Below are 27,219 nucleotides of genomic sequence, written 5' to 3'. Positions count from 1 at the left end.
AGGAAGTGCTGGTAGAGAGTGGAGCAAGAGGCAGTCCTGGGGGCTCCAGCCGAGCGAGAAGAAAGCTCACAGCTCTGCTAAGGTCCATGATCAGAGGCAGCTGGAGGGACAAGATGCACCAGAAAACACAGAGAACTGCTCATGAAAGTTAAGTCGAAAGGTGGGAGATGGGCAAGGAAGGCGAAGAAAAGGAGGAACTCAGCCAGACAGGAAGTCAGAGCTGGTCTCTTCCTCTTGTGTGGGTGTAGAAACACATTCTACAAGACATGCTTAGCAGCACACAGAGTCCAGGAATCCGTCAGTCCTGTTATGGGTTCTATAAGATAGAGAAACAAAAACATGAAAGTAGAATTTTCCAGAAGGTAGCTGCGTTGTGTAAAATCAATTTCCCTTATGGTTAACTGTGAATGTCCATCATTAAAGTGATTTAACCTGATGGCTTTTACCTGCTGATGATACTGAACTCTGGCCACATGTATGTGTCTTTAGGGACTCTGGGGAGGCACACTGAAAAGAACTAAAGGCAACATGGGCTTGTATGAGTTACTGTACCATTAAAATTTCAGTTTGTTCTGTTATCCTCAGAACTTTCAAACTGGCTATAATTTAAAAATCAGGCAATAAGGTACCCAGAAGTCATTGTGTGCATTTGAAAACATTTTGGTATTTTAATATGCCAACTCTCATAATATCAAAACTTCAGAATATAACTTGTTACTAAATCAAATTGAAGTCCATAAAGTATAATTGGAGTACAAATGTATAAGACAAGTTTATGTTTATCTTTATTTTAAAATCACATTTTTTTGTATGTGTGTGTATAATACATACTAACGCAAGTGAATTTATACATATATACCACAGCAAGTGACCTTCACATAGCAAGTGAAGGTCAGGTGACAACTTCAGGGTTCCTGGAGTCAAACTCAGGTCACCAGCCTTGGAGGCAGGGGTCTGTACCTGAAGAGATATCTCTCTAGATACTTAATTATTTTCAAATTATACAAGGCACTTTACTGGTACTTTTTTTTTGATATTTGGTACAAGTCTTTCACTCATCTTTTGTGTGTTTCTAACACGCACTCATTCATCCCATCTTTACTCCGTGTTGCTAATGCAGGGGATGGAACCTCCGTTCTGCATTTTTGGGGCTGTTTCTTTGCTGAAGCTGGGAGCAGCAAGTTTCCCATGTTAAAATTCTAAGAGGAGCCATGTTGTGAACTGCATGTTGTTTAGGGGCTCAGGTGTGGGTGCTCCAGGCTACCTGATGCCCTAGGTATTGTTTGAAGAAGCTCTATCTTATGAGACCTTCCATATGAGGTTGTTGCATTCCTCACCTTTAGCCTGAAGTTGAAATTCACCATAAGCAAGAAATAAACAACAATGAGCTAATTTGTAAGGATCGGGTGAAGTTTGGGGTGAATGTATGTTGTTGCTATGGGCCCAGGCCAGTCAAGGATCCTGATGTCTTAGCACCATGTGAGGCTGGCAAAGTCTTCTCCAGGTGAGGCTCAGAGAGTCTTTCTCAGGTTGAAGTGTAAATGTTGACAGTGTGCAGAAACAGCAGCTTTCAGCCTCACCCCTTTGTCTACAGCTTGAAGATTGCTCCCCCATAGACTGCTCCTATGGAGATTAGCAAAACCTGTCTCCTTGTTCAGCTGTATGTAACAGCCCTACTTCTTTGTTTATCTGTATGTAATAATTCGACATCCTTGGTCAATTGTATGCAAAAATTCTACCTCCCTGTTCAATTCTATATAACATGCTAAGCTTCAAGATTACTGATGCTTCTCCAGCGGAAAGCCCAGTCCATATAGTCTCAGGTTTTCCTCATTGCTCCCAGCCAGGGTCTTGGGACCTACGTCCTGCAAGGATGTGGTAGGCTAAGTCTTCTTTTTAAATGAGGAGTGAAAAGTTCAAGAGTTGGATACACACACACACACACGTGTGCACACACATACGCTCACACATACACACATGCATGTATGCACATACACATGCACACACACACACACACGGAGAAACACTTTTGTAGCTCTCATGAGAAATAGAGACTAAAAAGGAACAGCTGCTTGTTAAAAGCTTAGTCATGACAGGAAGTAGAGAGTGCTTTCTCTTCCGGTCTCTTTGGCAGAAGCAAGATGACGAAAGGAACGTCATCTTTCGGAAAGTGTTGCAACAAGACGCACACGTTGTGCCGCCGCTGTGGCTCTAAGGCCTACCACCTTCAGAAGTCTACCTGTGGCAAATGCGGCTACCCGGCCAAGCGCAAGAGAAAGTATAACTGGAGTGCCAAGGCCAAGAGACGAAACACTACCGGGACTGGGCGGATGCGGCACCTAAAAATTGTCTACCGAAGATTCAGACATGGATTCCGTGAAGGGACAACCCCTAAACCCAAGAGGGCAGCTGTTGCAGCATCCAGGTCATCATGAGGATTTCAATCTGTCATAAAATAAATGTTCTGGTTTTCAAAATTAAAAAAAAAAAAAAAAAAAAGCTTAGTCATGATGCTGAGGTTTGGGTATGATTTGCATGTGTCCCCCAAAGGTTCACCTTTCTTGAGCACAGTATGCTGAAAGGTGGTGGGGCCAGCTGAAGGAAGGGTCTAGTGGGAGGAGCTTAGATCATGTCTGGGAACTACACACAGAAGGGATTAAAGTACATCTCATTGACCAGGTGTGGTGACTTATGTCTGTAATTCCAGCACTTGGGAAGCTGAGACAGGAGGATCACTGTGGGCTTGATGTCTGGGCTACATAATGAATTCCAGAATATACAGAATAAAACTCTGTTGCAAAAACCCTATACAAAACAATAAACAACAGCAACTATGGAAAAACAGTACTTCTCACGGGACTTCTGAACTGTTACCAGAATGTGTCTGACTCTTGCGTAGTTCTCTGGCTTTCACGTCAATGATGTGATGATGTGATCACTTATTCCGATGAACTGCCTGCCATTGTGAGATCCTGACATTCAAATGGAACATAGACAGTACTGATATTTCTAGAAATAAAGACATTGCGTTTTCTCTTAGTGTTTGTATCACATATTTATTTGTTTAATTCTTTACAAACTGGCTGACGTCGCCTATAAAGCCAGGAGGCTCCTTTGTGAAAGATTCGTTTTTAACTGCCTGAATAATTTTTTTCTTTCAAGATGTACAGAAAAGGACTAGTATTGTTTAAAGAAAGGCCTGGTCTTTCCCCTTGGCTTTTAGGAGGTAATTTCCAAGCCTTGGAATATTGCTGACTAAAAGTATCTTCATTTAGCATGGCGTTGGACCATGACAGGTTGTCTGTGCCATCAAAGTGATTTACTGTGGAATGACTTGGTCCACTTAGCATCAGATTGACCTCTGAAAGGGTAGAGAGGAAAGCCAGCTGTGTGCATGATGAACCTGTTTGTGTGTGACCAAGGACAAAGAGTCTAGGCACACGGCTCACAAGCTTTCCTGGGGGCAGTACTATATATATTGACACACACTTTCTAGAGGTAATTTCTTGTTTTTTAAAGCAATCATTTCTATCATTTATTTTATGTTGCTTAATGACTTTAAAAATCAGTGACTTTATATTATTTGATCACATTGTTACTGAAAAGACATTTGGTTTAAGTTAACATTTTGGGGACAAATTTGAACATATGTACAATGTACTGTAACCATGTTTGGAGAAGTAAGCTCTGTCTGCTTAACTGTCTGCGGGCCAGACTCTGTTCATTGTCCCTTGGGGCCTCCCTTGGATCTTGTTCCTTTTTTACCTTTGTTTCATTTTTGCCTGTATTTTCATTTTAGCTACGAATCAGCTGAAAGAGGCTTTTAATGAGCTCATTGAGTTTTTCTCCCAAATTAGCAAACCTCAAGGTAGTCTTGGGGCTCCCCAGTCTGCAAAGTGTCTTGGAAGTGGGATTTACGAGGAGGACCCAACTCACTGAAAAATAGTGAAACATCATTTGGGAAAAGGAAGGTGAGAGTATAGAGCTGGAGGAGCCTTTGACCTCGTCTTGGCTGCCGATTTTCAAAGCCCTTGTTTGAGCCTCTGTCCCAGACTTCCAGAGCTCTGGGGAAGCCTCTGAGTTTACAGGAATTTTGTAGGGTCTTCAATCTTTATAGTAAAATGTCGAAACCACACAGAAGGTCCCCATCCCAGAAAGTGGCAAAGTAAGGTAAAACTAACGGTCATGAGGGGGAGAAACTGTGATGGAATAGTTCACCTCTGTATCTCACTGGGAATTTAAGTGCCTTCTTTAGGGAGCGTATTCATCCCTTCAACACCAAAGGCTTTTTTGGGACATGCAGATTGTTAACATTTTTGTCCTCTCATGGTAGAAAGAATGGAGAATGAGCAGGATTCTTGGAACCTGTGGGGTCCCCTACTCTGCTTTTAAAATAAGAACATTAATCCATAAGGAGAGCTCTGTTCTCAAAACTTGATCACTCCCCCAACACTCCACTTTCTAATACCAACATGCTGCTGACTAGATTTCAAGATATGAGTTAGAAGGATGGGACAAAAACATTCAGATTTACCTATTATTAACTTAAAAGATTAACATACAAAGTAGTGGGTTTATTATGGCATTTAAAATATTTATTTTAATTATTTTAAGTATATGAATGCTCTATCTGCAGAGGAGGGCATCAGATCCCACTAGAGATGGTTGTGAGTCACCTTGTAGTTGCTTGGGATTGAACTTAGGACCTTTGGAAGAGCTGCCAGTGCTCTTAACCGCTGGCCAATCTTTCATCTCCCTTATTATGCACTTTTATACATGTGTGCACCAGAGTTTTATATGCACACTCTCAGGGATAGCTATTAATTTGATCCTAAAAACTACCTTGGAGGACAGTCAAGTATTACTGATCTTTAAGAAAAAAATCCACGTATTTATTTATTTGTGTGTGCATGTGTGTGCTCATTTACATTTTGGGTCCTTGTGGAGGTCAGGGGTGGAGTCGATTCTCTTTTCATCATGTGGATCCTAGGGATCATGCTCAGGTCATCAGGCTTAAGGACAAGTACCTTAACCGATGGAGCCATCTCTCCCGCCCAAGTACTGTTGATCTTAGGACTCAGAGAGTAATTCGCTCAGCATCACACAGGTTCTTAAGTTGATTTGAAGTTCAAGGCCAGGTGATTGACTCCAAATTGATTGTCTTGTCCAGAGCATGCAAGAGTCTCGATGTCATCTTGCTCAGTTTTGGTCAGTCTAGCGATAGACCTTAGGATAAAGAGGATGGATTTGGAGGGAAACCACAAGTATTTGTTGCTAAGGGGAAAAGCAGAAGAAAGAGGCATGGACTCTAGGTATGGCCTTAAAGTAAAGTGTCCTTAGGAAGGTGGGGGTACCATTATTCCCATCCTTCCATGGAGTTCAAAGGGATCATCTGTCTGCTTTCTACAGGATGGAATCCAGCTGAGGATGGGTGGCCAACACAAATGGGCTCACATCCTCTCTTGGGGAAGGTTAAAGGAGAGTCACAATTTGCACATGCTGAACATTTGGTATCGTAGACGTCCTAGGCTGGTTAGATATTTCCCAGCAAACTCTAAACTTTATGTCTCTTCCTAAATCATCCCATGCATTCCTCTCCTTCAATCTCTTACTCAGGGGTCTTCTCAGATCACCCTACCTACAAATTCCTTCCCACTTCCGCTTCCCCAGTGTGTGTTGGTTTGGGGCAGTCTGGGATAATGGCTGTTTGTTTCTCTCCACACTGCAAGCAGGGTTGAGGATAAAGCACACAGGCCTGAGGCAGACCAAGGGCTATGGCTTTCTTTGCAGCTGGTTTTGTGAGTCACTGCATGCTCTGAGCACCCGCCCACTGGAGGCAGCTTAGCTTGTGGGAACGGTTAGACCCAGTCTAGGGACTGGGGCTTTCTCGGTGGCCTTGTCAGCTCACAGCAGAAGTGAACAGCCTTGAGTTGAGGAAATTGTGGCTGGACAGGCGCAGAGGTAGTTCTGCTCCATGCTCATGTCCTACTGACTGAGCTGCTGAGCCCATTAAATCTGAGCACCCGAAGAGGAGAGGCCTCTTCTGGCCCCCACTGGCCTGCTCTGTTCTCTGGGGCTGTGGGGATGCTGCGGGAAGCCGCCCTACTTGCACTCTTCCTGCTCCTCAGGGGTTACCAGGGTCACGGTAAGGATTCCTGGTTGGTGTGGGGTGGGGCTGGCAGGAACTCATGGGCGCATGTATGTGTCTGGGAGATCAGAACTCACAGTCCCTGGCTATGCTATCTACATAGTCACCTGGAATTCAGGGAGCAAGAGGGGGGACTGGAGGAGGTGGTCCAGGTCCTGTAGGCCATTGTGAAGCACACGGATTTTAGTCCGTGTGAAGTGTGGAAAGCCGGAGTGATGTGTACATTCAGGCTTCACGTCCAGTTTTCTCTGTCTGGGAACAGCTTCATCGCCAGTTGTGGGATTTCTCTTTTATCCTGTTTGTCCAAACACCACCTTGCCTTCCCCGCTGTGAACGCCGGCAATTCCTGATCTTTCTCTCTACATGATATTCTTGAATGTCCTATCTCCATTTTACATACCACAGTGCTTACGTTATTCTCTGTCGCACAGTGTCTACTTCAGCCCTACTAGAATGTAAGATCCTAGAGACCAAGGCTTTTAATCTTTATTTTTTCTTCATTGCTGCCTTCTCGGCATCCAGAATGGTCTCCGGCACAAGCAGAGCTTCAGTCCATATTTATTTCCGTGTTGCTCACACTCTCCTCTCTGTTCCCATCTGCCCCCCTGAATATGTTTTGAGCAGCTCTGTATTAAGCCAGATGATAGACATTGAGGATCATGTTGCATAAACCCTTGGCACATATGTGTAGGGGGCTACATGCTGTCAGCACAGTGCCACGACATGCCTGACAGAGCAGATGTTCAAAATGTTTGTTGAGTGAATAAGCACATATTTTTCTGGAATCATGGAGATGGACTAGGATGATAACTTGAGTCAGACACATAAAAACAGTTCATCTGGGGCCCTGAGTTCAGATTTTTGGCTGTCTGTTCTGAAGAAAAGGATGGGGCGGGAATTGTGAGTCCCTTGGACGCTTTGGGTCTGCGTGAGGATGGAGATAAAGGAAGAAAGGCTGAGATGGTGTCTCCCAGGGTGGATTGTGTTGGATCTTGCATTCCTTGGGGGACTGGCACTAGTTGTCACTGCTCTGGAAGGGACCTCAGGGAGGCTCTATCAGGTCAGAGTCTTTTTAACTCAATTTTACCCATCACCCCTCCTCTCAAACAAGGCATGAGTGGGGGAGGGGCTGGGTGTGGGAGAGATTTTGGCTCAGGGACCCAAAGGAGCTCTAGCTCTGCAGGAATCACTCTAGAGGCAGCCAGATGATGTATTTACCAACAAACGCTTATTAAACCGTGACGTATGTACAGAAATGTGCATGTCAGTCATCATATTCACTCCCAATCACTACCTACTCTCTTTTCCAGAAATATAAATAATATTCTAATTTCAAATCTCACAGGTTAGTTTTGCCTGGATGTAAGTAGAATTCCATGGTACGGGGGTTCCTGGCTTCTTAACATTTTTATGAGGTTTGGCTGCGTTATTACCTGCAGCTTATCCCTTTCAAGGCTGTGTGATATTTTCGTCTCATGTTTGCACCCTAATTTGTTCATTCTGTTATGGGTGGACATTTGGAGTTGTAAAACGGCATTCTAAAATCGCTGTGAGCCTTTCCAAACAGTAACAGCACATTTTCAGGGTCAGATCCCGGAGGTCAAGGGGATCAACTCATAGCAGGGGTGCTGCCGAGCTGTGCTGGAGCCAGGTAGTACACGATATTTCAAGTCGCTTCAGGGAGGGCAATTGGCTTTTTTTTTTCTTTGAGGTCCTGTAAACAGGAAATGAAATTGCAATGATGTGGAGCCCACAGAGCGAAAGGCCAAAGCCCAGGGGCCTGTGACTTTGTGACTTTTTTGACATTTGACATGAAATCTCTGTAGGAAGCCACTCTTGGGAGCTAAACAAAAGGCATTCGTGAATTAATTAAACAGATTCAGTATGGCTTTTCTATGTGCTGGGAATTAAGCAAAATTTTGCAAGGAAACAGTTGAAGCTGTGCTTTTATTTGCTATTGTTTGTTTGTTTGGTTGGTTTTTCAAGACAGGGTTTCTCTGTAACTTTGGAGCCTGGCCTGAAACTAGCTCTTGTAGACCAGGCTGGCCTCGAACTCACAGAGATCCACCTGCCTCTACCTCCTAAGTGCTGGGATTAAAGGCCAGTGCCACCACTGCCCAGTGGTTTTTTGTTTTTTTGATAGAATTTCATGTATCCCAAGTTGGCCTGGAACACAGAGCGTCGGTTGTTATTATTTTTTATGCGGGGTGCTCGGGAAGGAGAGACGAGACACGCGGAGTTGGGGAAGGAGAGACGAGACACTCAGGGTCCCACGTGGGTGAGCTTTAATGGGGGAGGGTAACAGACAAGGAGTGGGAGTAAAGAGACGGAAGGGGAAAAAAGGGAAGGGCGGGTTGGAACGCCCGTTTTTAAAGGGCTCTGGGCATTCTGGGAGAAAATGCATGGTTTTCCATTGTACCGCTGGGGTTCGTAGTCCACTGAGGCTGTATTTTCTGCGCATGCGTGGCCTTGTCTCCAAAAGAACAGCATCGGTCATGGGAGGCAAGGACCCTGCTTATTAAATTACACCCCCACCCTCAGATGCTGATCTTATCTTTGAGCAGTTTTACCCTTAAGCTTCTTTCAGACAGGAAAATAGCTGTGCACAATTCTAACTAGAAGGGAAGGCAGAAGATGCCCTGATGCTAAGAGTCAAGGGACATTTGAAAGACTCTGGGAAGATGATGGGTTCTTCCAGGTGGGGGTTACTCAGAAAACTGGATAACATGGACCAGCCTTGGCCCTGGAAATAGCCTAAATAAAAAAAAACAAAACAAAACACAGAGTTTGAAAGAGAAGCCTAAGGCAGCAGTTCTCTTGGAGAAACATAGATGAACTGGGAATAAGAGAGGGACACAGGCTAGGTCCGTTTTGACAGAAAGGGGAGAATCAGCTTGCTTGAGGAGAGGCTGTGGTCAGTCAGTATAGAGCTAAATGGAGAGAGAGAGGAAGAAGGACGTAGGCTGGGGCCTCTGCAAGGAACTCACTATTTTGTCTTGGCTGCTGCTGGCCCTGCCAAAAACTCTCTGTCTCTGTTCACTCTCCAGCATTTGACCTCATCTGCTATCTCTGCCCTAAGCCTGGTAACACAAGCCCCCCCCCCAAAGAAAGACCTCCTAGTCCCCCTCCCCCGCCCGCCCCACCTCCCTCCCCCCTCCGGAACTCAGGCTTCTCCCGGCTTCCTATAAACTGTAAGTCTAGGTTGGAGAAAGCTGAGCTGACTGATCCCTGGGGAGTGTCAGCGTGGGTGACTCCCCTGTTGCGTCAGAGCCCCTGGGCATTCTTTCTGCTTGCTGCTCACTTCCCCAAGCAGCGGTAGAGGTCATTAAATTTCCCGTCCTTCTTCTATAGACTTAATATTTTACCTCATCCGTTCTTAACCACCGGAAAAGAGCCCCCGAGGCTGTAAGCAGCAGCAACAGCAGGGGCTGTGGCGTCCCTGACCACCGGAACTGACTGCGGCCACTCCCTTCTGAACCGACAGTCGCTGTACTCTTCATCTCTGAGCATATAAGAACGTGTGAAGTTACGCTTTCTTTCCCTCATCTTTTCACATTAGCATTTCTTTTTCCCTCCCGTGTACTGTACACCTCCCCGGGATGGGGACTAAGGTCTTCTTTCTCTTACAGTTCTTGTCTTTCCACTAAATTTACTTGTGTGTCCCAGCTGTTCGGCCCCTCTAGGAAGTGCACACCAACTCAATTGCCTTTCTCCTCTCACTGACCATGGAGACCTGGTGGGATATATTGCTGATTGGTAGAGGTCGCAGTCTGCCATAAACCTAGCAACTTTTTCTCTAGACTCTGGCAATATGGGACCCCTTTTCTCCCCAGCAAGACTTCTGGCTCTCTTCCTGTTCTTATCTGGAGAATGTCCGTGAGCCTGGAGGACTGACCTTATCTGAAAGCTGTTTCAAAACTAGGTGCTGCCTTTAAAACCGGACGCCTGACTTATCTTTAGCTCAAACCCTGACAGATATCCCTGCTGGAAGGCTCCCTTGCTGCACGTATCAGGAGCCTTCTGATAGGCGTGCACCTCTTAATGCAAATTAGGGGATGCCCCCCGCAGCTGTCCCCAGCCTTTTTCCTCCTGAAATAAAGTGGAGTTGTAGCATTTAGTACAAGAAGGCCTCTCTGGAAAGCTGTGTGCCCCCTCGCCCCCCCCCCCCCCGACTCACAAGCCCTGGGATCCTGCTCCCTTCCCCCTTACGAAGATCCCCAAGATCTTCTCAAGGAAGAAAAGGAGCAAACCGCAAGCGACCTGCAGGAGAAAATTCACCAAAGAACAGATGTAGACTCATGGTCTCTAAGCTCAGCTGAGCCCTTAAAATCCTAGGAGTTCCTTTGCCCCTTTGAAAAACATTTTAATTTATTCTTTGAGACTTTTGTGCAATATATTTTGATCATTTTCTTTCTTTCCTCTCAACTCCTCCCAGGTTCACCCCTCACCTGCCTACTTACCCACTCAATTTCATGTTTTTCTCTCGAATAAAAACACATACACACACAGGAGTATTGGTCAACTACTCAAGTACGGGTCCTACCCTGGAGTGTGGTAGATATATCCAGTGTTACTTCATTGAAGAAAACTGATTTTCTGTTTCCCTCTCCCAGAAGCTATCAATTACACACACACACACACACACACACACACACACACACACACAAACCTTGAACTTCTGATTCCTCTAACGTCACCTCTTAAGTACTGGAATTATTAATGTGTGCCATCATGGCCAGGTTATGCGGTGCTGGGAGTACAACCCAGGGCTTCGTGGCAAATACTCTTCTAACTGGGCTACATCCTCAGCTTCTGGTTCCTCTTTTAAAAAAATCTTTTAACATTACATTTTATTGTGTGTGTTCTTGAGACATGGTGCTTAAGTGGAGATCAGAGGACATCTTTTGAGAGTTGATTCTTTCCTTCCACCCCGTGGTCCAGGAGACTGAACTCAGGTCGTGAGCTTTGGCAGCATATACCTACCTTTGTCCACTGAGTCATCTTGCTAGCCCCCTTATCTCCTCTTTTATTTATGGACAAAACCATATTAGGTATATAAATCCATTCAGCATTACAAAAAAATAAGAATAGTGGCATAATTAAGTGATTGCCCTCAGTACAGGGTAGCGTTAATAACAACTATAGCTCCCACGTTTTATTTTTAGGAACTAACAGAATACTCTGTTTTCTGTACGCTCCACACTTAATTGTGCCAGCAATTCCTGATCTTTCTCTCTACATGATATTCTCGATATTCTCGAATGTCCTATCTCCATTTTACATACCACAGTGCTTACGTTATTTTCTGTTGCACAGTGTCTACTTCAGCCCCACTAGAATGTAAGGTCCTAGAGACCAAAGCTTTAATCTTTTTTTTTTTTTTTTTTTTTTTTTTCCTCTGCTTCATTGCTGTGTTCTTGGGCACTGAATACTAAGCTAAGGGCTAACGTTAGGAAATCCAGTTTTGGAGCATCGCTGAGCACATAAAAGAAATCTGGCGCCCTCTTCTGGCCTCCATGGGTAACTGCATAATAATTTTTCTAATTCTGTGGAGAATGTCATTGATAGTTTGATAGAGCACACATTAATTATTTTTAGGAAGTAGTGCTATTTAACAATAAAGATTTTTCAAATCCAAGAACGTGGCATGTCTTTGTATTCTTTTGACCTTTTCAACTTCTATTATGCTTTCACAACTTCTATTATGCTTTCATAAATTTCATTAAGGAGATCCTTTAGTTTTATTTATTCATAGGATAATTTTGGTAGCCACTTAAAGACTGTTTTATGATAGAAGTGTGACTACTGTCTTTTCGATTCAATTTTCATGGAAAATTTTATCTTACTTCTTCATTTCTAGTTTATTAATTTCCATAGAGATAAGGTAAGTTTCCTTCTTTTGCTTTTCCTTTCCTTTCCTTTCCTTTCCTTTCCTTTCCTTTCCTTTCCTTTCCTTTCCTTTCCTTTCCTTTCCTTTCCTTTCCTTTCCTTTCCTTTCCTTTCCTTTCCTTTCCTTTCCTTCCTTCCTTCCTTCCTTCCTTGGAGAGAAGGTCTCATGTTAGGCTGACTTCAAACTTCTTACATAATAAATGGCAGTCTTGAACTCCTGATCCTCCAGCCACTACCCACAGAATGCTGGGATGCACAGTTTATGCAGTACTGGGGTGTAGAGACCGAGTGAAGTCTTGAGTGAATGTATGTTTGATATGAGCTGGCCATGTCAAGGACCAAGGCCTTGGACCCATGAGAATCTGGTAAAAGCCTCTGCCCTGGTCAGGTTGTATTGGTGAAGGCAGTCTATGACAACCTAGGTTGATGGTAACTGGGTCATGCTTGAGTTTCACAACCTCAAGGACCTATATTCTCAAGGATGAACAAGGGCTGTGCTACAACTGGGGATGATGCCAGAGTCCAGTTCTAGTGAGGTTCAGGTCCCAAAGAGGAGGTGTGGAGTCAGCAAGGGGAAGGAGCTAACAGGATCTAGGGGTGAATCAGGATGGCTGCCCATTTATTGAAAAAAAGTTACAACTTTATAATCACACAAAGGGTTGCATGAGAGAAAGGGGGCATGTGATCAGGGGTTGAGGAAACCAGCACCGAATCATGTGTTCTCAGAAGGGCCACAAGTTCTTCCCAGAGATAAGAATATCTTCTCTTTTAGAAAGCAGGAACTTTCAAGACCCCAAGAGAATGGGGCTTTTGTCTAAATGCCTGACCTTGGGAAAAGGACTTTTCTTGGGGAATCAGAAGTTCCATTATAGAATACTGCAGTATTTTGTGTGGTTTAGTTTATCCAAATAGCTAAAGCTTAAAGTGAGCAAAACAAAACTAGACAAACATTACTGTGAACCTGAGTAGACCTTAGGGATTTATAAATCTTGGTTATCAAATATACCTTATTTATCAAGCATATGTTACTGACCTAAATTTTCTGGCAGCTTGGTGTTAAGTTGTATAGGAGTAGGCAGAGTTATCACACTCTATAGTTCCATGGTGATTTTTTCCAAAGAATTATTTTATTTAGAGAGACTGCCATTTTATGTATTTTCAGCCTTCAAACCCACACAAAACTTCCCAAAGGAAAAAGCATAATAGTGAGAATCATTAAAAATGAAAGTAAAGGGTATTAGAGAATTGTGATCCCCACAGTCAAAATGCTGGAACTTTGTCAAGCGCCAGTGGTCACCATACAGTCCACACCAGGTGGTATCTGCTGAAACACTCGTCTGGTCCATTGGTCCCTAGGTCTTTCTGATGCAGGGTTTGTGTGTGTGTACTTTGTCCAGCTTGTGCAGTTTCTACTAAGTTCTGGTTACTCTGTGAAGGTCTGTCGGTGATCTCTAAGACAAGCCTTTTCCATCCCCCAGCAATTGGTATCTTATTTCCTGCCCAGCTACCTGATGTTGCAAGAGGAGAGGTGGAACATTCAGTCTCTTAGCCTAAGGTGGTTCTGGTAACTCAGTCTATGGTTATTGGCTCGGTAGGGGTTGTGAGGATCTGTAGCAAGGAAGTTTTACTGTGTCAGGTCCGATACAAGTTTCAAGCCTAGAGACTGAACTTAACCATTCACATTCCCAAGTTGGAGACACTGCTCTTTATGCTGGACTGGTTGGAGTTGGGGTGCTTCCATCATTTGCTGGATGAAGGTTCTATGATGACAATTAAGGTAGTCATCAATATGATTACAGGGGAAGGCCAGTTCAGGCACCCTGTTCACTATTGCTTAGGGTCTTAGCTGGGGTCATTGTGTGATTCCTGGGAAATTCCCTGGTGCCAGGTTTCTTGCTAGTCCCATATGGGCTCCCTCAACCAAGATATCACTTCCCTTGCTCTCCCATTCTGTCCATCCCCAATCTCAACCCTTCCTATCCCTCAAGTTCTCCTCCCCTTTCCCCTTCTGCCCTCCCTTCTCCCCCTACCCCTTCCCACTTTTCTCAGGAGATCTTATTTATTTCCCCTTCCCAGGGGAATACACGTATGTTTCTCTCAGGGTTCTCCTTGTTACCTAACTTCTCTGGAGTCATGGACTATACGCTGGTTATCCTTTGTATTATGTCTAATATCTACTTATGAATGAGCACATACTGTATTCATCTTTCTGGGTTTGGGTTACCTCACCCAGGATGTTTTTCCTAGTTCCTTTGATTTATCTGAAAATTTCAATGTTGTTGTTTTTTATTGTTGAGTAGTACTCCATTGTGTAACTGTACCACATTTTTTTTTAATCCATTCTTTGGTTGAGGGGCATCTAGGTTGTTTCCAGGTTCTGGCTATTACAAATAATGCTGCTATGAACATAGCTGAGCAAATGTCTTTGAAGTATGATTGAGCATCCTTTGGGTATATGCCGAAGAGTGGCATTGCTGGGTCCTGAGCTAGGTTGACTCCCAAATTTCTGAGAAACCGCCATACTGATTTCCAGAGTGGTTATATAAGTTTGCATTCCCACCAGCAATGGAGGAGTGTTCCCCTTACTCCGCATCTTCTCTAGAATAAACTATCATCGGTGTTTTTGATCTCAGTCATTCTGACTGGTGCAAGATAGAATGTCAGAGTCATTTTGATTTGCATTTCCCTGATGACTAAGGATATTGAGCAGTTCCTTAAGTGTCTTTCGACCATTTGAGATTCTTCTCTTGAGAATTCTCTGTGTAGCTCTCTACCCCATTTTTAAAAATTGGATTATTTGATATTTTGATGTCTGATTTCTTGAATTCTTTATATATTTTGGAGATTAGTCCTCTGTCCGATGTGATTGAAACAGCTTACCTGAGCTAATGGGAGCTCACTGACTCTGGACTGACAGCAGAGGGAACAGGCCTAGAACCAAACTAGACCCTCTGAATGTGGGTGACCGTTGTATGACTGGGGCAGTCTGTGGAGCCACTCACAGTGGGATCAGGATTTATTCCTGCTACTTGAATTGGCTTTTTGGAGCCCATTCTCTTTGGAGGGATACTTTGCTCAGCCTAGATATACTGGGGAGGGCCTTAGTCTTGCCTCAAAGCAATGTGCTAGACTTTGTTGACTCCCCACAGGAAGCCTTACCCTCTCTAAGGACTGAATGAGGGGTGGGGTGAGGGAGGAGGTAGAGGGAGCAAGAGCAGGGGAGGGAGTGGGAACTGGGATTGGTATGTAAAATGAGAAAAGTTTGTCTTTTAAAAAATATATAAATTTTGAAAAAGAGTGCATACTGCTCTTCTAGAGGACCCGAATTCAGTGCTTAGCATTCCTGTAGGACAGCTCGCAGCTGTCTATAAACACCAAGTCTAGGGGACCCGAGGCCCTATTCTGGCTTCCTGAGTACTGCCCCCACAGGCACAAACCCACATACAGACACACATGCATATACATATTTAAAAAATAAAAATGAATCTTCAAAAATGATTTTAGCTGTTATTTTTGGTCTGTGAGTTTCTCCCAACTAGAGGGCAGAGCTTGGGAACAAGTAGAAACAGTTGGGGCTCTGGGCTCCTCACATTTCCTCTCAGATCCTTAGCTTAAGGAAGTTACAGGCAACTGCCCACACTGCTCAGGTCTCATACTCTTTCAGTCACCTTCAGACCATGTTCTCTTTCTTAGGCTGCTCAGATTCTACTGAAGATGTGGCCGCTGTCTCAAGAAATCCTCTCTGGCTGCGGCCTTCCAACATACAGACAAAAAATGTTTCCATTATTCGGTGGAAGATGAAACTGCAGAACTCAATTTCTAAGATCCTGATTTCTTATCACTATAACAAAAAACCAACTGAGATTTCTAATGCTCACAATAATACATATGATTTTAACCCCTCCGATTTTGCTCTTGGCATCAAGTCAGCTAAGCTGGAAGACAGTGGTTGTTACGAGCTGGAGATCTCCAATGATTCTGGAGGAATTTGCACTAATAAATTCTGGATACTTATACTTGGTGAGTTTTTTGCACTGCTCACTCTGCCTCTCTGATTCTTGTAGGACTTGTATTTCCAGAACCCTCTGACCAGAATCTCTGCTTCCAGATCGTGTTGAGAACCCTGACTTGCAGGGCGAGTGGAAGACCCAGGCTGATGGGATGTGTCAACTGTCTCTGTACTGCTCTGTGTCCAAGGATGACAATGTGAGCTTTGCTTTGTACAGAGGGAGCAAGCTGATCTCAACACAAAGGAACTTTACCTACCTGGAGAACCAGACTGACACCAGCAGCCTGCACACATATACTTGCAATGTTAGCAACAAAGTCAGCTGGGCAAGCGACACACGGAACTTCACCCAGGACTGTCAGAGTGTCCCTGAAAGTAAGTGGGGCACTTTGGCTCACAGCAGGAATTCCACATCCAGACTCACAGGAGACCTGGGTATCTGGTCTCATGGCCTTCTGGTCCAGTGCTTTGGCTCCTTCCTTAGCAGGTACCCAGCCCCTCAGAGGCACAAGCCTGTCTTAGCCTGGGAGAATTTGTATCTTCCTCTTCTAGTGGAAATAGTACCACAGTTTTCCCTTCTAATGTGGAATATGTAGTTGTTTAGTGTCTTTTGAGATTCCCTGAATATTAGTTTTCTAATTTGAGAGATTAGAGAACCAATTTCTCCAAAGTGATGTCTTAGCTCAAGCTGGAGCGTTTTCTGGGAGGTAATATCACTATACCACAGTAACCTTGTCAGTTGGGACAGCAAAAATGTCAAGTACCTAGAAGAGTTCTGCATTTATTGCTTATCCTGAATTACCGGAGTTAAGGTTATATCACATTTTATTAGATAAAGGCTTAGTGTGTTGTCAGCATGGGCAATTGTAAGTAAAACAATCCAGTTCAAACCCAACTCAACCAACCCAACCATACACAACCACCCTACCCTACACAAGCAGCCCAACCCTACACAAGCCACCCAACCCTACACAACCAACCAAACCCCACCCAACCCAACCAACCCAACCCTATACAACCCACCAACCCTACACAACCCACACAATAAAACTCACACAACCCTATACAACCCACCTAACCCAACCCTACACAACCCACCCAACCCAACCCCACCCCACCCAACCCAACCCAACTCTATACAACCCACCAACCCAACACAACCCACCGAATGAAACCCACACAACCCTACACAGCCCACCTAACCTAACCCAACCCAACCCAACCCAATACAACCCATCCAACCAAACCTAACCCACCCAACACAATTTGCACAACCCTATGCAACCCACCCAACCCACCCAACACTATACAACCTAACCAACCCATCCAATCCTACACAACCCACTCAACCCAACCCAACCCTCCACCGCCCACCCAATCAATTCAATCCTACAAAATCCATTCAACATAACACAAACCTACATAGCCCACCCACTCCACCCAACCCTATATAGCCCACCAAACCCAATGCACCCAACGCAACCCACCTAATGCATCCAACCCAGCCTACCCAACTCACCAAACCCCACCCAAATCACCAAATCTAATTGAACCCAACTCATTGCAACCAACCCAACCCATCCCAGATAATCCAACCCTTCACAACCCACCCAAAGTGCCCATTCCATCCCACACCTTCCCAACCCATCCAACCCAAACAACCAATTTAAACCTACACAACCTCTACCACTCTGACCTGACCCAACCAATCCAACCCAACCCTCAGAGTCTCTATTCTTAAATTTGCAGAAGGAAATATGTGCAGTGCCTTATTTTGGGTTCAGGTTTATACAGTTTATTCAGGTTTATTCAGTGCTAAGTTTAAGTTCATGGAATGTATTTTCTTATCTTGGGGTCAGGAACATCTCTTCCTTTTCAGAGGAGGAAAACACTGAAAGAGCAGAAGGAATAGGTCCTCAGAACCTTTTCCTGAAGCACCGCTTGCGTTCCCACAGGCCTGGACCTGAAGTATTCCACATTTGAGCCTGGATTCTAGATTTAGGCATGAGGGCCACTGATTGGCATTGCTGTGGGTGGAGTTGTCAAGGAAATACAGCCCCCACCATGACAGTGTCCTGTATCAATATTCTCTATTCAGTGGCCTGTGCCTCTGAGGACCCTTCAGTGGGAGATCCTGAGTGAGTGCGGAGATCCCAAATCTTTAGCAAGTAGTCTTAGGAAAAAATGCCCAATTTTTTTGCCTCCAGAAACATACTGCTGGGGGAATAGGGAGTCACTGCAGTAGGAATCCCAAGCTAGGAAGCCCTCCATGAAACTAGATCTAAACTGTACTAATTCAAAGCACAGATAATGAAGTAGAAAATGGAAATCATAAACTAACGTATAGAATCTCTCTGCCAGTAAGTTTGTGTGAATTCGACGCCAGCCTGGTCTACAAGAGCTGGTTCCAGGACAGGCTCCAAAATTGCAAAGAAATCCTGTCTTGAAAAACAAAAACAAAACAAAACATAAAGCTACACAGAAGAGAAAGGAGCTCAAGTCTCTGTTGGGACTTGACTATGCAGAGTTCAAAGGAGATGACTCTGGTCGCTTACAACTGCCCATTTGGCTCTGTTTCCATGTCAACAAGAGCCTGCCTCTGCTGAGAGGGTTAGAGGAGATGGCCCTGACAGACCGCTGCTCCTTAAATCCTCTGCCTTCTATCAAGAAAAGCACAGTTCTGCCAGGTAGCCAGGGTGACTGTGGTTAACAGTTGCCCTGGAAAAGCAGCTCTGGCCATTGTTGAGATAACTGAAAGAATCTTTTTTATTGTGAAAAAAAGACAGAAATTTGCAGTTTCTGTCTCTGCAAAACACGTGTAACTGCTCAAAGTTTCTGGAACTCTAAAAGAGATTTTCAGATGAAAGCCTGTGTAAAATTACAATGTTTTAGTTAGAACCTATGCAAAATGTAAAGATTCTGTGCTCGTAGACAGTTCCCCTTTGTACATTAGCCAGAACTGGCCCCACCCTATTATATAAGAATTTTTCCTTAAAAAAAACAGGAAAAAAGAAAAGAAGAAAAAAGAAACTTACAGCCAAATGGGGGCAATAAAACTGAATTATTCATGGGCAGAAAAACAGCGGGCATGAGGTAAAGTGTAGTAACAGGGACACTGGTTCGGGGGTCTATACCATCACTGTTCTGTCATGTGTTTACTGGGATCTGTTTCTATTTTTCAGTTGGCTAAATGGGAGTGACAATAAGAGGTGCCTTACAGGATTGCTGCTAAGATCAAGAGACATGTCTATGAAAAGCTCGTTAGTGGACACCTGTAACACGAAATTCTTTCCCATTCTCTTCTTGTTGGTTGGATTACATAACAGTCCATGTATAATACAAATGATAAATGTAGAAGGTCAAAAGATTAAGAGCAGTGAGGGTGGAAGAACCAGGAAGGAGAAATGGAAGGTTTGTAGTAGTAGGTGTGTAGTGAGTATTTGCTGTGTTGAAAAGAGTATATAGATGTAACTGTTGCTATGCAAGATGTTTATGGGTACTAAATCATGTAATTAGCCTCTAGAAGGAGAAAACATTATCTCCTTCTTTCAGGTAAGAAAATTACCTCAGTGAGGTAAGTAGGTAGTGCAAGTCATCTGGACCAGTCTGTCACCCAACTGAGGAGGGACAACAGAGTGATGAACTCATAGGATGCAAGGAGACTGGTCCCATGAGAGAGGACAGTGAGCTTGGGGATAGTTCTTGAAGCTGATATATGGGGAAGTGAGGGCTCAGTCCTTCTACCTTCTGTGTCCCTCAGAATTCACACTTCTGCCCCTTGTGGTGATCATCGTTATTCTAGTCCTACTATTTCTCGGTGCCGTCACTTGCTTCTGCGTATGGAATAAGAAGAGGAAGCAGTCACGTGAGTAGAAGATCCCAGAAGGGGCACTGGGGCTTGAAGCATCAGGACCAGTGGGTAGAGACCCTGTGCCCATGGGCTATACTCTACACACGGCTTCTCCTTTCCTGGGAGAGGTGTTGGGGTTTGTGTGAATATGGGTGGGAGAGGACAACCGATGCTGCAACCTCCTGTTCACACTAGCTGTGCTGGCTTCAGGATGTTTACAGCATGGTCCCCAATGTACTGGTTTATCTAAGGTGCCTGGCTTCGTTGGTGACTTCCCAGCATGGTGGAGGATGTTTGGCAAGGGAGGGGTCATTGTTCTACTGTGCTCTTTAGGTATCCTAGCAAGAACATTAACCCGCCTGATTTCTAGAGCCACTCTTAAGATCTTTACCATCCGTGGTAGAAGCCTGGACAGGAAACTTTCATAATGTTTCTGAAGTTCTGATCTTTATTTTTCTCCTTACACAGAGTCTGATCCTAAGGAATTTTTAACAATATATGAAGATGTCAAGAACCCGCAAGTCAGGAGGAATCAAGAAGGACATCCTGGGGACTCAGAATCTCTTTCAGTTGTCCAGGAAAATGGAAGGGAACAAAGAGAAGCGAACGGGTGTCTTTTCGAGGTGATCTTCAGCCCTCTTCCATTTTTTTTTTCTCTACCAGTTTCCTGGCTCTGACCAAAGAGATGAAGGGGAAAAGAAATGGTGCAGAGAAAATGAAAACAGGGCAAAAGGGGCATCACAGGCTGTCCTGTACCTGCTAAGAAGGGGCATAAATCAGCAGAAATCCATAGCAGAGGGCAGGTTGTGGCTAATACTGCCTTCCCAGACTGCATTCTGGCATCATTCTCATTTTGACTCAGTCTTGCCAGCTGAATGCCAGGATGAGTGTGACCTTCATATTTCTATTTCCTGGCCATATTTCTGAGATCGGAAGTTAAGAGCTCTCTGTTGTGGTTCTCTTAATCCCTGCCCAGACTGGTGAGCATGAGCAGCCAGACTGAAAGAGTTTTGCAGATTCCTCAGTCGTCTGTGTTCAAAGACAGTTGAGTAGAAGCCCAAGCATGGCTAAAGTAGCAGAGAAGGCAATCAGTTCAGTACAGAGTAGGCAAACCCAAAGGCTTACCTATGAAGATCCCTCTCTTCCAAGCTCTCTTCAGGACCTAGATCTTCTAGTCAATTAGGAGAAGAAACCTCCAGAGGGCCTTCAGGTGCTCTCAGTACTGTTTGCAGAATATGGTGACAGGCTTTGGGGAAAGGTGCAGAACAGCCAGCTAGTGCTGGTGGGAAGGGTGGTAGGAGAAGAGAGGAAGGGCTTTCTTCCCACCCCCATGTCTTTTGCTAAGCAGAGAGAGACACATGGGTTCATCTCTTATGTCACAGAACAGCTTTTTTCAAGTCTGTTTCTGAGCTTGCTGAGAGAAGCTCCCTTTGCCTTTGTCTTTGTCCTAGCAGTGAACTACTGGACTGTGGGAACTAAAAAGAAGATGGATTTTCCCACTGCTATTAGTTCTTATGGCACATGTATCTACCTGTAGCCATCTGATGCCCAAATGCTTATAAAATTATCCTCTCCATCACCCTGAATGAAGATGACATTAGACTAGGTAAAATAAGAGGACCACAGGCAGAAATATTATTTAGAACAAAAGAGGCCTCTTGGGGACTCAGGCTGTTGACCACCTTTTGACTTGAGGTTCCTCCCTGCCTGACCTCAGCCTGGCCTGGTGTTTTTTCACTACTCAGGGGTTTGGCTTGAAAGCCTCCATCCCAAGTTTCATGTGGCCTCCCTTTGAGTCACAGATTCAACCTTTCCGGAGAAAATTCACATGGGTCTGGACAGAAGAGAAAAGCAACAAACTCCTGTTGACTTTCTTTTTTTAAAATTTATTTATTTATTATTTATACAGTGTTCTGCCTGCATGCCAGAAGAGGGAACCAGATCAAATTACAGATGGTTGTGAGCCACCATATGGTTGCTAGGAATTGAACTCAGGACCTCTGGAAGAGCAGCCAGTGCTCTTAACCTCTGAGCCATCTCCCCAGTCCTCCTGTTGATTTTCTAACTGCCAAGATGGCTGGTGTTTCTCTGTGTCTCAACCTCCTGCTTCTGGAGAGCTCACCTACTGAACTCTCATAGCCTTCCTGACCCCATGAGAACCCCACTTGGCACTGTGTTATTGGAGACATGCAAGATGGAATATTTCCATCTCTAATTGCCTGTAGAGCAGGCATGAAGGGAGGAAAAGAAGGAAGGAGTGTGTGCTCTCTGGCCTTGTCGAGACAAGGCTTTCATTCAGCATTATAACATCTCTGGGGTTGGATCGAGGCCCAGGGTAAGCCAACCATGAGGCCTGGATCTGAAGAGTAGCCTTATGACTGCCACATCTTTAAAATGCTTGGACCCTCTGAATTTCAATGCCTTGAAGAAGAAAGGTTCAGGTCACAGATTTGCAGAGAGCTCTTCCCACTGTCAGTGGTTGTGTTGGTATAAAAGCCAGCAAAGGTGAGAAGGGAGTTTACATTATTGACGGGAAGAAAGAGACAGGAAACCTGTTGTGTTGTTGACTCCTGGGTGGTTCCTTGCTGCTTGTCCACAGCAAATCACTGTTCTTCACCTCTCTCCTCATCCTGGGATGTTTGATAATGAGTCTTTTCCAGTTTTGCACCTCTCTCCCTCTGGAGACCCCTTATTTGTGATGTCTACTGATCAACCCCAGCTTAGATAGACTATTATATAATCCCTTTACTCTTCTATGCAGGAGCAGACACTGGAGCAGAAACCCCCTGGAGATGGAGGTACTATCTACTCTATGATTCAATACAAGGTACCCTCTAACCTTTCTAATCCATCCTGTTCCAGCATATGGGACTTCCCAAGCCTTACTTAAAACATACTACTGAAGGAGAATGGGACATTGGTGTTTCTTGGGGGACAGAAGTCAGCCACCAGTGCTCTCACAAATTGTTTGAAATGATCAGCATCCTCAGAGTATCTTGACAGTGATATTCACTTGTTCACATATAGCAGAAATTTAGACAAGGCTGTCTGTGGGAGAATGAGCTTTGTTACAGGGTCCAGCTTATGTTTTTCCTCTGATACGAAGAACTGGAGTTCTTGTACTGATTATCCTAATGGTACCATTAATCATTATCTCCCTTAAGGAAAGAACAGATGTGTATTGATCTTAAAAAAAATATTATTTAGAGTTAGCAACAATGGACATTTTCTTAATAAATCTCTCTTGGCAGTGTTATGAAGTTTACAAATGAGGAATCTAAGACTTGGGTTAAATGATGTGTAAAAGGCCCCATAGATTAGTTGTAAGAAAGTTGAGCCAAACGGTTTCCCAATTTCCATCCTACCTCTTCATGCCAAGCCTTTAACTCCAGACAATATAGATGTTCATGCATGAATTACTAAGACATTTTCTATTATTAGCAAATAATATGACTTCATTGATAACCAGGGTCAGATGTTCTCTTCCAAGGGAAAATACTTGGTGATGGATAGTAGTGAAGTTTCTGATGAAAGCCTTCTCTTCCTATTATCTCCCTTTCTTCTCTCCTCTTCTCTCCCCTTTACTTTCTGAGGACCAAGTCTGGGAACAGCAACATCCTCAGCTTGTTGACAAAGTTGTATCACAAAGAAATTCATCCTGAGAGTGAATGATACCTGCCAGCTCACTGGTTTTAGCCACACTGGGCTTGAGAGAGAACAGCTTGAACAAACCCAAGGAAGAATTCCTCTTAAACAGGATGCTGAGTGAAAATGAGATTCCTCTCCTGGATTATCTTACCAGGGAAATGGTTCTCTGCCCCATGAACACGCATTTTAGGTCTAGAGAAGGAAGGTGTGACCAAAACGAGCCATTGAACTACTAAGGAAACTATGGAAAATTTTGGGCTTGAATTCTGCATCTATTGTGTACTGAGGTCTTCTTCTTCTTCTTCTTCTTCTTCTTCTTCTTCTTCTTCTTCTTCTTCTTCTTCTTCTTCTTCTTCTTCTCTCTTCCTTTCATTCTTCGCAGTCTGTGACCTTGTATATGGCAGAAGGAACAGTCCTATTTTTTTTTTCAAATTTAACATAAGAGTTAGGAAACAAAGAATACAGATAAAATAAGTGCACAGCAAATGGTGATTGTTACTAACAGTAAGAGTGGAACTAATGTCAGGCCCTACCCCTCAGCTGCTCCAGACTTCTCTTTGATTAACCAAGCTTACATTTAGGCAGAGTTGAGGTAAAGGGTTATGCTGGATCTTTATTTATGAAATACTTTTTATTTTTTCTCATTAGCCTTCTGATTCCACATCACATGAAAAATGTACACTTTATTCAGCAATCCAGCCTTCCAGGAAGGTGAGGAGTCTATTCCTCTGGAGGGTTTCATTGAACAAATTTGTGACCTGAACATGTGTACTATAGTGTGTTGCAGAGCATGTGCGTATACCCCAAGTGAGCTGTGTTCTGTATAACTAAGTAGCTTCTGTTAAATGATCATATCTAAATGTTTAGAGATTAACAAGGAGAAATGCTTTTCAGTTCTTCCTATGGGGGGGGGGGGAAACAGTTCTGAGATGCAGAGAACAGTGAATTGTAGGATTTTCTTAGACTTTTTATGGCAGGTAAAGGGCAGGGACAGAAGTCAGGATGGAAGACATGTCTGGAAACACAGAGCAGTGAGTTTTGGGGCTCACACTCATCCATTTGACAGGCGTGGGAGGGAGCAGGAAGAGTGACGCTCTCATGGATGGAATCACAGAGTAGAGCTACAAACTATGACTCAGCAGAATGGGGAACTGGAATCCCACAAAACTGGGAATCTGTGCAGGGACTGTGGTTTGAAAGTGTTTAGGCCAAGTTTGCAAATTTCATTCATTTTCTTCTAAACCAATCAGTCATCCGATCCACTTGAATTTCACTGTGAGACATTTATTTTTTAATTACATGCTGTGATATATGCACATATAAATGCTCATAGGCACTGTGGCATGGATGGTATTATATTCTAAAAATTTTGGGCTGATGAGATTGGTCAGGTACATAGGAGCACCTGCTGTGCAGGCCCAATGGCCTGAGTGTGAGCTCCAGAACCATGGTGGAAAGACAGAACTGATTCCTGAGAAGGTGTCCTCTGACCTCCTCATGCACATTGCTGCACACATGCCCAATCAGACACCATATACACAATAATAAAAAATTTACATACAGCTGAAAGCATAGCTAATGATTCATAAACCCACTGTGTTCATGATATGTGTTAAGGTTAGCACACATGTATTTGCTAGAGTTGTTTACATTATGGGAGGGTGTATTAAAATGATACACAGGTTCAAGTGGTATTACATTAGGATTGCCTGAAGGATGTGTGTTTGTATTTGTGAACACTAGGATTGTGTGATTGTGGATTTGGGAGCTGCGTGGGTACGGAAACTAAATTCTGACTTATTTCAGGAGGACATATCATAGGCCAGAATGCGTTGTGTTTCTCTGGGTACCATTAGGCATCACTTGTTGACTCCTGACTGAAGGGCTTTCTCTTTGGGATCTTGCATGTGAGACAGGAGCAGAGCATCTCTCATCTTAAACTTAAACCTTCTTACCCCTTAATTTCTAGTCTGGATCCAAGAAGAGGAACCAGAACTGTCCCTCAAGTTACACTGTGTATGATGAGGTAAGATTCTGGAACTCTCCTTCACAGTGGGTTTAGTGTCTGTGTACTCCCAAGACCCAGTCAAGAGGATATATTTATAACAAGGTCATCCATACAGCCCCAGGGTTGCTGAAATTTTAGGGATCCCAGAAGACCAAATATCTAGCTCAAAGTCATATTATGTGTTCAAAGTTGGGAGGCTTGAGGTCTAACTTAGGACTGTCTCCAAGCTAGTTCCCTAGCTATATGTTAATGTTAATAGATGTATGTGGGACATACAACGGAGGGTCAGAAAGGGGAAAATAAATGACTCCAAATCATTTTCTAAAATTAGGAAGTTATTGGGAACTACTTCAGAATGTGGGTGATCTCAGACTTCTGCAGAGGACATTGCTCAAAAGCGACACTGAGTCTGGTAGCTAACTGATGCCCATTAGGGCTATATGGAAGGAGGGAAGAGAGACATAACATTTATTAAGGTTTTTTTTTTTTATATAACTTAAAAGGTAAATTGCCAGTGCCTGCACACAAAGTACCTCATTTAATCTTCACAAAATGCTATAATGTAGGAATAGTATAACCATGGCCTTCATTTGCTCTACCCAGTGCTTGGGATAACCCAGGGCCTTGGGTGTACTGTACCATGGAGTTACAGCCCCACTTCCCATGCTTGTAGTTTATATCCAGAAAAAATAAGGCACAGAGAACACGCTAAGTATTAGCCTCAGAACTAAAACACCCAGGTCTAATAGAAATGTCGTTAGTCACAAGGGAGAGGCTATGTGGTTGCTTGTGAGGATTCTTAGCTCTACAGTGGTAAACTAGCCTCAAAGCCAACTTGACAGTTCAGAATTGCAGAGGAGACTGTATGGGCCAAGGCAAGTTGGTGGCCACAAAGAAGCATGGAGTAGCTAAAAAAGAACCAGCACTGAGCATAAGGATGGATTCAAGTCCTGCTTTCACTCACACTTATCACTGGCCTTGAGGAATGTGTTAAGCGACTCTGATCTTTTCTTTTCTTTAATTAGTCTAGTTTGGAGATAGTAGTTCACATCCTACAAGATTATTTTAAGGATAGTCCAGGGTGAAGGTTTAAAGTGTCTCCCTTTCTCCTACAGGTTGGAAGTCAATGCCTCAACCCCCGCAACCCTGCCAGACTGAGCCGCAGAGAACTAGAGAACTTTGATGTTTATTCCTAGTTGTTGCAAGTGTTCTCATCCTGTGTTACACATCAGCATTGACTTTGGAAGGGAGCACAGCAGAAGATGATGATGCCGTATGAGTTATGGAACAGTTCCTGGGCTGAAAGAATGTAGACACTTATTCATGGTTTATATTCGATCTTATTTTTTAAAAAGAATTTAGACAAGATTTGACATGGCCCAGAATAATCTGAATTTGCTAATGAGCCAAAAATAATCTTAAACTTTTGACCTCCTTGCCTACACTTCCCAAATTCTTGGATCACAGAGGCATGTACTACTATATAAGGCTTGGAAACAATTTTTAACTGCTACTGTAAGATTAAGGTTGTTAAAAAATCTCTCAAGCTTACAGACCAGACAAGAATGGGTAGAGAGATTGTATTGGTCATACTCTGAGAGGTTGTAATCCATACAGTGTTGTAGAAATGTGGTGTAGATGGAGATTCCCTTCTTGTGGTTCTCTAA

The 27,219-nt window shown here is 43.8% G+C and overlaps 2 protein-coding genes across 2 annotated transcripts; both read left to right on the top strand.

The window, feature by feature from the left end:
* The first annotated feature begins 2,141 nt into the window (after window positions 1-2,141).
* On the top strand, window positions 2,142-2,435 carry LOC130875068 (60S ribosomal protein L37-like). Its single transcript, XM_057770706.1, has one exon. It carries the CDS (start codon window positions 2,142-2,144, stop codon window positions 2,433-2,435), a length of 294 nt encoding a protein of 97 aa, XP_057626689.1.
* A 3,447-nt stretch (window positions 2,436-5,882) lies between these two features.
* On the top strand, window positions 5,883-26,867 carry Cd244 (CD244 molecule). The gene is made up of 9 exons (XM_057770372.1): window positions 5,883-6,145; window positions 15,731-16,057; window positions 16,146-16,421; window positions 19,807-19,911; window positions 20,365-20,519; window positions 22,658-22,723; window positions 24,193-24,255; window positions 25,514-25,570; window positions 26,668-26,867. The coding sequence occupies exons 1-9, from the start codon at window positions 6,085-6,087 to the stop codon at window positions 26,746-26,748; spliced, it is 1,191 nt and encodes a 396-aa protein (XP_057626355.1). The 5' UTR covers window positions 5,883-6,084; the 3' UTR covers window positions 26,749-26,867.
* The last annotated feature ends 352 nt before the right edge of the window (window positions 26,868-27,219 follow it).

This window comes from Chionomys nivalis, chromosome 5 (assembly GCF_950005125.1).
Source record: "Chionomys nivalis chromosome 5, mChiNiv1.1, whole genome shotgun sequence".
In the NCBI taxonomy this organism is placed as follows: Eukaryota; Metazoa; Chordata; class Mammalia; order Rodentia; family Cricetidae; genus Chionomys; species Chionomys nivalis.
Note: the sequence above shows the minus strand (reverse complement) of the source record. Positions and strands in the feature narration are given on the sequence as shown.

What these genes read in the sequence shown, in the direction of transcription:
- LOC130875068 (XM_057770706.1), top strand. Translation starts at nt 2,142, where the DNA reads ATGACGAAAGGAACGTCATCTTTCGGAAAGTGTTGCAACAAGACGCAC.
- Cd244 (XM_057770372.1), top strand. Translation starts at nt 6,085, where the DNA reads ATGCTGCGGGAAGCCGCCCTACTTGCACTCTTCCTGCTCCTCAGGGGT. An exon ending in CTGTCAGAGTGTCCCTGAAA is followed by an intron (nt 16,422 to 19,806) that starts GTAAGTGGGGCA and finishes TGTGTCCCTCAG; the next exon opens with AATTCACACTTCTGCCCCTT. An exon ending in GTTACACTGTGTATGATGAG is followed by an intron (nt 25,571 to 26,667) that starts GTAAGATTCTGG and finishes TTTCTCCTACAG; the next exon opens with GTTGGAAGTCAATGCCTCAA.